This window comes from Bubalus kerabau, chromosome 3 (assembly GCF_029407905.1).
Source record: "Bubalus kerabau isolate K-KA32 ecotype Philippines breed swamp buffalo chromosome 3, PCC_UOA_SB_1v2, whole genome shotgun sequence".
Lineage (NCBI taxonomy): Eukaryota > Metazoa > Chordata > Mammalia > Artiodactyla > Bovidae > Bubalus > Bubalus kerabau.
The window spans coordinates 118,602,509-118,617,351 of NC_073626.1; the positions used below are offsets into that span (position 1 = coordinate 118,602,509).

The window sequence follows — 14,843 nt, forward strand, 5'->3', positions numbered from 1 at the left end:
TATTGACTTCCAGGTCACTGATAGACTCTCTGTCTTTAACTGTTTTTTCTCTATGTGCCTTATTTTGGATAATTTATTTTGTTACGTTTTAAAATTCACTGATCTTTCTTCCTGCTGTATCTAATAGCTCTGAAATCTACTGTTAATTTTGTATAGTGTGTTTTTTTATTTAGATGTATTTTTTTCCTGTCTATAGTTTCCACTTGTGTATTTTTATTATTTTAATATCTCCTAAATATGTTCCAGTTTTACTTTATATCTTTGTACATATTTATGACATCTACAATATGTTTCTTATTTAATTTCATGATCTCATTACTTTGTTTCTACTGATTAACTTTTCTCTTGGATATGGAGCTTATTTTCCTGCTTCTTTTCATGCCTAGTAATGATTTTTGATTGGGTGCCAGAAATTGTCAATTTTATGTTGTTGAGTGCTTGGTTTCATTGTATTCCTATAAAGACTGTTGTTCTTTATTTTGGGGTGCAGTTATTTACAGATTAATATTATTTTTCAAGCTTGCTCTTAAGTTTTGTTATGACAATCCATGGGAGACTTTATTCTGGAATGATTTAGCTTCATGACTATGGTTTGACCCTTTTTAGGACTATATCATGTGGTCCATCTTTTGAAAGGCGTATTCTCCATGGATGATGGAAATGTAAACTATTTTCAGCCTTATGTGAGCTCAAAAAATTATTTAGCCTACAGCTTCATAGTCATTGCTTCTCTGACCTCATGAATCTCACCTCATGCATGTGCAGGTTAACACATAGTTGAAGACTGTAGGAAAATTTCAGCTATTATCCTTTCTTTCTAAGACATAGCCCTGCAAATTCTAGCTGCTTTGACTACCCCACCACCGCCACCAACACACACACGCCTATATTAACCTCTTCAATTCAGCAGGCCTTCCAGACTCTGTTCATGTTTCTTCTCTTCGTTTTCAGTCTGGAAACCACCACCCAGCAGTTGGCTGCAGACATTACAGAGCTCACTTCATTTGTTTTCCTTCATCCGGAGATCAAGTTCTATGCTCCCTGCTGTCCAATACCTGAAAACAGTGTTTAATAGTGTATGTTGTTCCTGATATAGTTAATCCTTAATGGACAGGAGCAAAAATCTCTATATATTTTTACCCATATTCATATCCTTTGGTCTGTTGGATTTCATTACTTCTTTATTATCTTTCTGTAGAAACAACCATGGAATATTGGAGAGTGGAGAGTGACAGCTGAACTGGAAAGATAGGCTCATATCTATTTTAGCCTTCTCTTCACCCACATTTCAGCTACAGTCACATAAAAGAAAAATAAATGATCCTTGAATATCCACTTAAAATAGATTACCTTATATTAATTAAAATCCTGAACCAAGCAAGTAAGGCACATGAAAGAGAATGTTTGTTTTTTGTTTTTTTTTTTTATTTTAAATTTCAGGGCATGAAGATTTAAGCTTTTTTCTTCCTTTCTGCATACAATTTGAAAAATCGTTAGCACTGAATATAGAGAGAGACAAATGGAGAAAAACATCTATGAGCTTTAAATTCTTATCTTTCTGGGGCCCTTTATTAAATATCAATAATGTAATAAAAGCAAACTAAAATAATTTGTAATTTTAGAATATGTAAAATTTTAATTTAAAAAATAGGTTTGTAATACATAGGATGCTTAAGCTCTTATAAACATCTTTAATATTTTTAATCTGTTTTTAAACTGATAAATCTGAATCCCCTCATGCTCCTCTATTTTATAGGCTTCCTAACAAATTAAGTTGCTTTGACACTCTTCCTGTAGCAGCTTACCTCCAATTTATTTTCTTTCCTCCCTTTCCTCACTTGCCTTATCAGAGCAGATGTTATCCAGGCAGGTAAAACGGAGAGTAGAGGCAGTTGTCCATATAATTCGGGAAACCTGATATGGAGTCTTAGAGATTTAGAAAGACAGATTTACCCATAATGGCCATCTGTGTCTATCAGATTCACCAGATAATTGTTCAACTTTTCACTTCCTTTTGGCAGAGCAGATAGAGATGGAGTGAAGCTGAGAGAGAAGTTAGATCATTAAACAGATACAAGGATAGCCTTTTAGGATAAATATGCTGTATTTTCTCTAAGGGGAAATTATAATTTACTAATTTGGCAATGTGATCTGAGAATACAATACCTCTTTGAACTAAGGAGAACCAGTAAACACTGTTTGTTTAGAACTTTATTATGCCTTTTAAGGGCTTCCCTGGTGGCTCAGGCGGTAAAGAATCCAACTGCAATGTGGGAGACCTGGGTTTGATCCCTAGGTTGGGAAGATCTCCTGAAGGAGGGCATGGCAACCCACTCTAGTATTCTTGCCTTGAGACTCCCCATGGACAGAAAAGTCTGGTGGACTGCAGTCCATGGGGTCACAAAGAGTCTGACACGACTGAGTAACTAAGCACAAAAGCACAGCATGCCTTTTATAAGCACCAGTCCCAAAGTGGATTAAAAGAAAAAATAGCTAAATTATTGTTAGATAAAGAGGAAAAAAAAAACTGAGATCAGAGCAATTATGTTGTGGATATAGAATGAGTAAGAATAATTGGAAACAAAAGAGAGAAATAAATTAGCATTTCTTAAATTAGAAAAAAATGATGGTCACAGATCAGGGCTGGAACCATTGTGGTTCTACATTTTGGTGTTACTCTAGAAAGTTTTGCTAATAAAATTAAATTTTTTTTCAATAAGAAAAGTATCTGAGGAGGACAATACTTGATATATGATTAGGAAAGTGGTTGGTTGGTAATCATCTCTCTGTGCAGAGATGGGAGTAATCTGTATTGTATTCTTATTAATAAGGACTTTAACCTGGAAGTGGTGAGTTCTGAAACAAGATGCAAGAATCTGGGATCCAGGTCTGATCCTAGACCACCTGACCAAGTCAAGCAAATGCTGGTTTTTAAACTGTAGTGATCATGTTACCCTGCTCTTATGAAAGTGAAAGCGTTAGTCGCTCAGTCATGTCTGACTCTTTGCAACTCCATGGACTATAGCCCGCCAGGCTCTCCTCTGTCCATGGCATTCTCCAGGCAAGAATACTGGAGTGGGTAGCCTTTGCCTTCTCCAGGGGATCATTCCAACCCAGCAGTCGAACCTGGGTCTCCCGCATTGCAGGCAGATTCTTTACCATCCGAGCCACCAGAGAAGACCACAGTAAATACCCTGTACAAGTCTAACCACTGTTTTACAAGACAGGCACAGCAGGATAGCAAAACATGAAGGAGTTATGTGAAGAGCTCAAGATTTTTCAGTCTAGAGGGATAAAAGTCTAAAGAAAAGTATTAAAATTTGTAAAATCAAGAAGGATTTGGAAAGTTGCATAAAAAAAGTCTCAGAATACTCAACCAAGGGCCATCCCAGAAACCTTTGAAGAGGTTATCTTAGTGTCAACGACAGGAAGGAACATATAGCAAACTTAAGGAATTTTTTCTCAGGGTTTATGCCAGATGAATAATTACATAAATTCTAGAAGGGCTTCTGTGAATTCATGGTCAGCACAGACATTTGGAACATATTCCTGACCTTTTCCAATTTATGGCCTTAAGTCACATCCCACTACAATATTTTATGTGACCTTACTACTGACAGTATTAGGTCCACAGGATACCAACCCATCCTGAGGTAGCACGTCTTTTATGTTGGTTTAAATAACTTGTTCTTCATCTTGACAAAGGAGTCTTACAATGTTTTCCTTTTTAAATATGTGTCACATTAGCTCCCTTCATTTTTTCTCATTTTCGTTCCCTGTGTACGGGTGTTGTTTGTTACTGTTCACTCGCTAAGATGTGTCCGACTCTTTACAACCCCATGGACTGTAGCCCGTCAGGCTCCTCTGTCCGTAGGATTTTCCAGGCAAAAATACTGGAGTAGATTGCCATTTCCTTCTCCAGGGGATCTTCCAAACCCAGGGATCGAACCCGTGTCTCCTGCATTGGGAGGTGGATTCTCTACTGCTAAGTCACCAGGGAAGCCCATGTACTAGTTCACCAGACCCCCAAAGTTCCAGTCTTCCTTTATATCAAAGAGAACACATGGGCTGGAAAACAAATTTGCAGTCGCCTATATATTTTTTAAATCTCACAAAGCTTAAATCCAATTTGAACTTAGAAGCTAAGTCTCCACATGCATTCTGAAACCATCAAATTGAATTTACTCTTCCAGAAGATCATCTTAATGCCACAGTCAAAAGTTACCCAATGCTTGTGAGTAAATAGCCAGTATAGTCATTTTAGACTACTTTAACAAAACCACAGAGTAAACTTAGAATGAATAACCTCCATTTAATTGATATGACTTTGGCAACAGACTTGGTTTTTTTTAAAACTTATTTCAGCCATACAGATGAAGAGAAGGATGTGCAAATAAAGAGATCTGTTCTCCCAGCTGCAGTTTAAGTTTATATTGCCAGTGCCACATGTAGCTTAAGATGTTTAGGAACTTGGAGAGAACTCATGCAAAGACTTAGTTACATGAACAATTGCCTTATGGGAACATATGCCAATTAATAATATGATATGAATGTTAAACACCCATAAGTTGCTCTTTCTGGCTGGTAAATTACACTGGGTCCTCATTGCATGTTTGACTGAAACTTTGTAGATATGATCAAAGTTCTCAGAGTGAAAATGAGTTTGGGTTTTAAAGTTTTCCATTTTCTGAGGATTTATGAGTATGGAAGGGAGAAAAACAGTGACACTGAATGAAGTAGTTTGCTTGAATATATGAGAGAGAATAGATCATTGCACCGAAGCAAGTATATAACATTTTAGGATAGACTGAAAATCACAGCTTGCTAATTTGGGAGTGTTCCCTGAGAATGTAATAAGTCTGTGAGCAAAGGAAAATCAGTAAACCTCATTTGTCTAGGCCTTTTAAAAAACCTTTCCGGTGTCAACTCCAAAATAGATTTCTTGAGAGAATGGGCTCCATCTTTTCTATATACAAGGCTGCTTGCAACCAACTCCAGGTACTTTGCCTCATGTTTGTAATTGTTCATGACACTGTGATCAACTAATTCCCAAGGAAATGGTTGTCACATGGCGCTTGCTTAGAAAATAACCAGGGTAGCTGTTTAGTGAAATGTACTCAGGTGCTGCAGTAGAATTCTGACCACACAAGCAAAGGTTTGATTAGTCTTCAATTCCATGAGAGTACAGGTATCATGTACCTGCAGAGGCCCTCACCTCTCGCTGACAAATCCCTTCTGGAAGCTTTCTGACCACCTACTTTGTAATATGCACTGTGCCAGGCTTATCACCAATGAGCTATGATTATATGAGGTCAGGATAGTTTTTTTAAAAACTCACTTTTTTGATACAGCCAGCAGGTAGCCAGGAAGGTCATCAAGCCTCCTCTTTCCAACTCTGGAGCTTATTCTCTTTTCACTTCATTCTTCTGAATATTTAGACTAATTTGGAACTCAAGGCACATTTGCTTAAGTCTGTCTTATACAATAATCTCTTTGGACAAATATGTTGTTAATACCAGGAGTTTGGTTTACATATTCAAGCAATTAAAGATTTGTGAGATAGGATCTGTGAAAAAAAAAAGTTGAGATACTTTATCTGGAGAAGAGAAAGCTGAGGAAAAAATGATTTTGTGGCCCTTCCCAAACCCTCCAAATCAGTGCTAATGCAGATTCCACCAACTTGGAAATTTATATTATCTGAAGCAGTGCTGGAAATAAGATTTTCCTTTTGCAGCTATTTCTGAAAATAATTCTACAATGTAAGGGAACAGTGTAAAACAAGTTTGGAAGATTCAAGAAGAAGACAATTATAAGAACAAATTGTTTTAAAAGAGAAAATCCTCACTGTTTTGTGTAAAGAATATAAGAAGTTACTGACTAATTGCAACTGTTCACTACAAGTAGTTCCCAGGAACTTGCCTTCGTGAGAACTTGGTTCTTGTACAACTGTGGGTGCTGATATTGAAGGCAATGCTGACGCTCAGCTTGGCATCTGCATTCCTGAGGATGGGGGCTAAAGGAATGATGCCAGACCTGGGACCTCCAGCCCAGTGATGCTTTGAGGCAGGGGAGGGACTTATGTGGATGCTGAAGCCACATTGCCTGTGCTATCCTTATCTTGGTCACTGACCTTTGCTCTAAGGGCTTGGAAGTATTAAGAAATCTGTCTTTAAAATATTCAGTTATTCTGAATGATCTTATCCCCCTGGCCATCTGAATTAATGAAGTCTGGCTGTAAGAGAAATACAGCTACAGAGAAAAATGGAAGTCAGCTGTTTTCTCTGGTTGCTGAAGTGAGAACAGAAAGCAGCAGTTTGGGGTTTCAAAAGGAAAAGTTCATATTCAACTTAATCTCAGGAAGAATTTTCTAAAGATGAGAGCTGTTTTTCATCCACCTATTGTTTCTTGCACTCCATGTGAGCTGACTATGTGTCAGTCATGTGGTGAGCATGGGTGGTGGAGACTAAACCAGACACTCTCTCGACCTATAAATCTCATCATCTCTATCAGCATATTATTACTGTTCAGTGGAATAAAGGTAAAGTAGAGTCAGGAATCAGAGAAGGCAATGGCACCCCACTCCAGTACTCTTGCCTGGCAAATCCCATGGACGGAGGAGCCTGGTAGGCTGCAGTCCATGGGGTCGCTAGGAGTCGAACATGACTGAGCGACTTCACTCTAACTTTTCACTTTCATGCATTGGAGAAGGAAATGGCAACCCACTCCAGTGTTCTTGCCTGAAGAATCCCAGGGACGGTGGAGCCTGGTGGGCTGCCGTCTATGGGATCGCACAGAGTCGGATACGCCTGAAGTGACTTAGCAGAGTCAGGAATGGGCTTCCTGTGAATTCTGAGGAGATAGGTAAAACCCAGTCTGCCCCCAGGATGCTAGTAGTCTAATAACACTTATTTTGAGAATTGCTGCCATTTTCTGAATGATAGCTATGTACCTGTTCCAGGCATTGTGCTATTGTTTATTGTATGCCGTGTTTCTAGTCCTCAGAGCACCTCTGTGATGGAGATTATATAATCTAATTTTCAAATGAGGAAATTAAAGCCACCTGCTGGGGCACCTGATTCAGGAGCAGAGGGCTTATGCTCACTGATGAGCTGAGAGGAGATTTTGTATTGCACATCCTAAGTTAACAGTTGAAAAGCCCCAGGATGAAATGTTTCTCCAAAATGTCCTCTCGCCACCATTGCACACAGAATGTCACCCTTCTTTGTTGCTCACCCCTAGCCCACTCATCCCATCTCTCAGGCACAATAAATCCCTCTTTACTGAAGTTTTGAGGCCAGACAGTATTCCTAACCCAAGTACTCTCAACATTCTTTCCAAAAAAGAAGGGCCTAGAGATCCTTCTATCAGCTGCTTAGTTCAGTTCAGTTCAGTTCAGTCGCCCAGCTGTTAACAGACTGCAAATCTGTTCGTGTCCTTTCCTGCCACAGGTATGCAAAATAAAGGTCATAGTAAGAGAAGGTCACAAGTCTATAGTAAGGAAGAGATTCCCTACCATGCTGATGTGCCATGAATGGACCCCAGGTGTACTGAGATGTTAAGCCCTCAGGTCTCAGGTGGCCAGGAGTCCAGGAGCAAGTGGTGTGTTCCTTGGTGAGTCAAATAATTCTTGTGTGTGCCAGGACTTTAAAAGGACTGGGAAGCACCACTCTAAGTCATCTCATGAAACATCTGGAGCTTATTGGTGGTGATAATTGAGAAAACTTACCTTGGGAGACAGAAAGCAAATGGGATGACAAGTTACCAGGGACAGAGAAGTCATTGATGACCTTGAGAGAATGAAACCTGCTGATCCACCTAGTGACCCAGTCCTTAAACTCATTGGCAAGGCCCTTTTGGCAGCTATTTTCATAGACACAAATGTGAACTTTGACTTGCTGAGGTCAAGACTGAATCAACTCAATGTGGATGCAAAGCCAGTGTGTGCTTTTGAACTTTATTCTTCAACTCAGTTCAGTTCAGTCACTCAGTCATGTCTGACTCTGCGACCCCATGCACTGCAGCACACCAGGCTTCCCTGTCCATCACCAACTCCTGGAGCTTACTCAGACTCATGTCCATTGAGTCGGTGATGCTATCCAGCCATCTCATCCTCTGTCGTCCCCTTCTCCTCCTGCCTTCAATCTTTCCCAGCATCAAGGTCTTTTCCAATGAGTCAGTTCTTCGCATCAGGTGGCCAAAGACTTGGAGTTTCAGCTTCAGCATCAGTCCTTCCAATGAATATTCAGGACTGATTTCCTTTAGGATGGACTGGTTGGATCTCCTTCTGAACAAGGGACTCTCAAGAGTCTTCTCCAACACCACAGTTCAAAAGCATCAATTCTTTGGCGCTCAGCTTTCTTTATAGACCAACTCACATCCATACATGACTACTGGAAAAGCCATAGCTTTGACTAGATGGACCTTTGTTGGCAAAGAAATGTCTCTGCTTTTTAATATGCTGTCTAGGTTGATCATAGCTTTTCTTCCAAGGAGCAAGTGTCTTTTAATTTCATGGCTGCAGCCACCATCTGCAGTGATTTTTGGAGCCCAAGAAAATAAAGTCTGTCACTGTGTCTACTGTTTCCCCATCTATTTGCCATGAAGTGATGGGACCAGATGTCATGATCTTTATTCTTATCTTATTCAATTATTGTATGAGTTCTTCTAATTCCCTGGGTGAGGGGAGCATAAACTAACTTCAAAAGTACAATATCTAACACTTTTGTAGGTTACAATTTTTTTTTTTATGAACTGTGAGAAACTTATAGTGCCTTAAAGAAACTACATAAAGAAGGTGTCAGCATTTTCACTATAAACTCTATTTCCAAAGGTTTTTGCATTCTGGAGAAATTTTGCTTGAGGGGGAACTTGGCATATGGTGTCTGAGTTCCTGACTGTCCACACCTCATTTCATAGGTACTTACAATTGAGTCCTTCAAATTCACTACATTTGGCATCTGTAATTTTTAGAAATAAAAAGATGGCTTTAATAGCAGATGATTTCTGAGGTTAATGTCAATGCACACAGTTCTGAGAGAATGAGAAAACTCAGGAATACCAGAAGTTCTGTTTTATAGATTCTAACCAGGACAATATTGTGGAGGGAGAGAAGAGAAAGAAGATTAATTTAAAGGGACAGATGTGAAAAAATGTTGGTGTCCTCAGAAGGGCATGAGAGTTAGACTTCCTTTATCATTCTTCCTACCCCATATTTCTGCCTGTCCTATTCCTTGCCTAGTGTTCCAGGCCAGGCAACATCAACAGGCTTTGATGTCTGGGGCCTTTCCCCAGAAAATCACTAGAAAGGTTGCCAAGAATCCTACTTTGCTTTTTGAGTTTGCATTTCAGGGGACTATATTAACCCATAAAATGCCTACAGAATTCTTCAACCAAGCCAAAATAAATATTGCCTGTGGAGGCAATGCCTATCACCAAGCCTAGAGAGGTAAGATTAAAAAAAAAAAAAAAAAAAAAAAAAACCCTGGCATGGAAGTCTACAGATGTGATCCGAGAGGGTGTAGGAAGAGAGACTGAGTAACTGTGGTTCTCAGGAACCATGCAGATGCCAGAAATGCCAATCACTGATTCCATTTTCAGGATAAGCATGGGTGCCAGCTGGTGTTCAGGGCCAGCACCAGGTCCAGAGGACAAGCTGGGCTCTCTGACCAGAAGTAGGGGCCACTCTGTGTGCCTTCAGCTCACAAGGCTGCCTCAGTGACTGTTAACTGAGCCATCACATGAACAGAGGTCTAGAACTGTTAATTGTTAAACCCAGAACTGAAGCATCCTGAAGATGCTGGGAGGAAGTTATTATGGCAGGCACCTTGGGGCACACAGGGACTGACACATCAGAGCTGTTACATTCCATGAATTTTCGATCCTCGTCCCTAAAGACTGATCCACTTCTGTGTGAGATTGAAATAATTTAGATAGTTAAAACTGTCCCAAGTACAACATATGGACATGCTAAACATGAGGAGTGCTATATATCTAGGTTAGCATGAAGAAAGGACACCAAATTTTGAATAAGAAGATCTTTCTTTTCTGGCTGTGCATTCCCATGCAAACAGCTGAGTATTTTTCTAAAAATCTCTTTTGTAGCAATTGAGTTTGCTTAATTGAGGAGAAAATGAGCAGAGAAGATAATGAACAATCTGGGAAGCTGAGTGAGAAGAAAGCTGACCGGGTGGAGGCCCTGAAATGAATGGACCTAAAACTTAGCCCTTGTGGTTCTAGGAAAGATCTCAGACTATAGCTGTGTGATTCAGGGCTCCTGAAGTCCATGATGAGTCTCTTGAGATCAGATGGCATGTGAGATGGCTAAATGGCACCATACTGGAGAACGGCTGTCTGCACCTTCCTGCTAACTTTCACTTTGGAGACTGAATCCTCTCTTTTGATGGGGACTCCATCTTCCTAAGAGCTTCTAAAACCAAGCACTAAACCTAATAGAACCTATAAAAGTCAGCTCTGTACCCATCTCCACCCCTCTTTGTTTTCATCTTAGTATCCGGAAGTTTCCAGAATTCTATTACTCAGAACAAAGAGGTTTCAAGGGGGAGAGTGGGGGAATAGGCAGATCTGCTCTTCAGATACTAATTGATGTACATTCAGTGAGATTTGTAAGAAAAATCCTCAAAGATAAACTATATACCTATCATATCTACTAAAATCTAATAAATATCCCTAGCATATTGTCGGAGAAGGCGACGGCACCCCACTCCAGTACTCTTGCCTGGAAAATCCCATTGATGGAGGAGCCTGGAAGATTGCAGTCCATGGGGTTGCAAAGAGTCAGACACGACTGAGCGACTTCCCTTTCACTTTTCACTTTCATGCATTGGAGAAGGAAATGGCAACCCACTCCAGTGTTCTTTCCTGGAGAATCCCAGGAACTGTGAAGCCTGGTAGGCTGCTGTCTATGGGGTCACACAGAGTCGGACACGACTGAAGTGACTTAGCAGCAGCAGTATATTGTCCATGTCATCATTCATTATTTCCCTCACTCAGCTATTAATGGTGTGCTAAATTTAAGAAATTCCACAGTGCACATATTTTTATTCTCACAGCAACTCATAAGGAAATTGAGACCTTGAGGGGTTAAGGATCTTCTGTGGCAAGTTCACACAATTAGTTATTAGCAGAAACCAGACTCCAAGCACCACTGAAATGTTAGTTGTTGAGCCTCTTGGTACAAAGATCATGACATATTCTATTACATCACTCACCATGCCTAACACAGTGCTAAGATGTGTCTATTCCCCAGTCCTAGACTAAGATGGTAATATAAATTATACTAAGGATGTTTCATTCTAAGATTGTAATGTGAATAGGAGGCTTTTGAGTCACAGGCAAATCTTGGAAGCTATCTCATTAGCTTAGATAAACTACACCTCATTTCAGGAATTAACTATGTAATAATTTTTTTCAGATATTATATTTTTTCTTGGATAAAAAACGTTTTAAAGTTGAGATGTAACCAGCAGAATATGTCACACATATGGTGAAATCAGCTTGGTTTGCTTTGGCGAATAGTGGGATCCCTGGAAACAAGAACTCCAAAGGGCACTGATGAGTTTTGCCATTGAGAAAGGTAGATGGAAAGACAGAAAGTGGCCCTGTAACCTCAGTAAGACCTTAGATGGCAGTGGAGTCAAAGGAAGCCCACATGATAGGTGAGGTATTTGGGGGGAATGCCCTTGTACTGTGTGAATTACTTGTCCTCACATTTAAATTGAGAGGCCAGAGACTTAGTGAACTACACCTCCTCAGGTACAGTGCCCCTTACCTTTCAGATGAGATTGTTGCACAATCTCCTTTGTTAGGACATCACTTCAGTTTGTTATGTGTGCTCATTACTCTTCTTATTTCAGTTAATAAATGTCACCCAATTGATTGAAGTCATATGGTTCTCAATTGAAATAAGAGTGAGCAAAAATAATTTTTGGCCTCTAATGACTGTTCTTTTTCTTTTACAACTCTAGGCAACCATGCGCGTTGTACATACACATGACTCTTGCTGTCAATAATGGCCATTCTTCTAACTTCGTATTATGTTATGAGAATATGTCTGTGTTCAAATAAATGTCTGTTTCATGCCACTCATTAGAAACTTACTACACCCTTAATAGTACTTCTTCCTTCTAGATATCCCCTTTCCTCCAGACCAGATCCAAACGCTCATGATCCTTTTCTCCTTTGATGTGAGCCGTATCTAACCCTCACTATGTTACTCTGTCTAGAAACAAACTGCCAGATGAGGACCCTGGACAGTGGGATTGGAACCTTCCCACTCCCAGACTCAGGAACTCGCGCAGCGGGACGGTACATACGCCAAGCAGACTCCCCTGAAGACACTGACCCCATCCTGTCTCTCCAGCCGGCCCTTTGTGCAGCCTCTTCCATGAGAGCCCAGACCCTTGAAAGAGAAGTGCCTTCCTCTGCAGATAGCCAGGGCTCTGCAGACAACGCCATTGTTCACTCCACATCCGACCCCATCATGACTGCCAGAGGGACACGACCTCTTCAGAGTCTCCTCCCCAAACCAGCCTCCTCAGGTACAGTGCCCCTTACCTTTCAGATGAGATTGTTTTCTCATCAAAGTCATGTACTTGCTGATAAAAATGGAAAACAAGCACCAGAAAAGGTTCCCACCAGGTCAGTCAATGGCCTCTGCCCAGTGGAAGTGTGTATGCATGAAATCCCTTTATGTCCTCAACCGAAAAGTTACAAAGTTAAGTGAAGACGCTCATTCGTGACCGACTCTTTGCTACCCCATGGACTCTAGCCTGCCAGGCTCTTCCGTCCATGGGATTCTCCAGGCAAGAATATAGAGTGGGTTGCCATTGCCTTCTCCAGGGGATCTTCCCAACACAGGGATTGAACCCAGGTCTCCTGCACTGCAGGCTGACTCTTTACTGTCTGAGCCCCCAAAAGTTACAAAAGTAAGTACTGAACATCATCACTTAGTATTATTTAAGGAGCCTAGGTTGCCCTAGTGGCAAAGAACCCACCTGCCAATGTGGGAGACCTAGATTTGATCCCTGGGTTGGGAAGATCCCCTGGAGGAAGGCATGGCAACCCACTCAGTATTCTTGCCTGGAGAATCCCATGGGCAGAGGAGCCTGAGGGGCTGCAGTCCATGCGGTTGCAAAGAGTCAGACACAAACTGAAGCGACTTAACATGCACATACACATACACACATAAAGGAAACCAGCTGGTAAGCACAGGTATATGGACATATAAACGGATACAGAGACACCAATATGACACACACTTCAGATTTTATCTTTTAAATCTTAACTTTGAGTATAGACCAATCTAGGCCCAAGACATAAATTTAACTGAAATGTTGTTTGCCCTCTAACCAGAAACATACATCTTCTGACATTTCCTATCCTGTTCAAATGTATTTATATGTTGAACTATAAAAAATGTAGTTTGATATATTAGCAGTAGATTGTGCATTAATGACAGTGGAATGGAGGGAGCCTTCCGCCTGAGAAGAACTATCCTTCGCTACAGTCAGTTGAAACAGGCTTTCATGATTAAAGACAGGACCAGGCTAAGGGTCAAAGTTTTTTCACTGTTCACTCAGGATTGAAAATATTTATTACAGTTCAGGATGACACTAAATAATTTGTAACTTGTATGGCCCATGTTGCATTTATGATGTGCATAAACATATGAGCTAGAATTCTGAAGGCTTTCGTTTATGATTTGATGATGAGAAAGCAGCCACAAGTAGAGATTATACCAGGGGCTTCTGAGAAATTAGAAATGAAGACTTTTCATTAAACATCTTTGAATCAGTGTGATTGGGTATTTCCATGGCTGAGTTCTTCCTCCACACGGTAATACTAACTGCTGTGAGTGTTTCATCACAAACTTCTGCTCATCTCAAGCCAAGGCTACATTTTAAAAGCCCCGAATGCATATTATTTTTGAAGTAAATGCATTGTTAATTAATGACACAGCCTCCAGAGATTCAGGGGCGAAATCGTAGTTATAGATTATGTGCTCCATGCCTGACTAGCCACATGTGTGACCTCAATTCAGCAACTGGCTGCCGAGCAGACTCCATGATTAAACACTGTCATTATAACAAATTGAATAGAAACCGCAAGCCTTGAATTGCTTCATAGGAAGAGAATAGGAAGGAGATTGTTCTGATCTTGCTGCTAATATTCAGTGCTCCAGTTTTCTAAGGTGTGTGTCTTAATTAAATCGTCATGAGGAGTTATAAAACAAAAAAAGTGGTATATGGTAGAGAGTGAGGTGAATACGACGCAGGACGTTTTTGTGCTGTGCATCCTGAAACTTCCTGCCCACCTTAGGATGTTGTCACCATGCGTCAGAGGCAAGGCCTGCTTTCCAAGACTTCTCTTCTGTGACCGTTGGTTACTCATCTTAAAAATTAAAGAACAGAAAACTAGATGGAACAAAAGGAAGGTAGTTTCACACAGTCACTTCTGGTTAAAATATGCATTGGAATTGGTTATTTTCTTATCCCCATATCAAAAATGGAAGTAACTGTACAGATCTCCCATTGCTGATGAAAATACGATTACTTTGCTTCTGCTCACAAGCAGAATGCTACTGAGAGGCTCTCACAGCATGTCCTATTGATAATCATTGAGGCTGGAGCAATAATAACACCAATTCTCCATTCCGACATGAGGAAGAGCTACACTGTGCAGGTTAGTCCACTATTATGGGTTATGGAGGAACTTTAATTGTTCTCTGCTAATTGCATTCTGGCTACTTAAAATGTAATCCCTGGGCCAGCAGCAACCCCTGGGAGCTTGTCAGAAATACCAGTTCTCAGACCCCACTCCAGACC

The 14,843-nt window shown here is 40.5% G+C and overlaps 1 protein-coding gene across 26 annotated transcripts in view; it reads left to right on the forward strand.

Moving 5' to 3' along the window:
- The window catches only part of NCKAP5 (NCK associated protein 5), a 1,093,872-nt gene that overhangs the window by 998,553 nt on the left and 80,476 nt on the right, over window positions 1–14,843 (forward strand). For all 26 annotated transcript variants that reach the window (XR_008711991.1, XR_008711992.1, XR_008711990.1 and 23 more), the window contains one exon: window positions 12,243–12,557. Coding sequence is in view for 23 of the 26 variants with exons in the window: in XM_055572827.1 (XP_055428802.1) it covers window positions 12,243–12,557 (315 nt within the window). In the remaining 3 variants the exon portion in view is untranslated. The remainder of the gene's footprint in view (window positions 1–12,242; window positions 12,558–14,843) is intronic.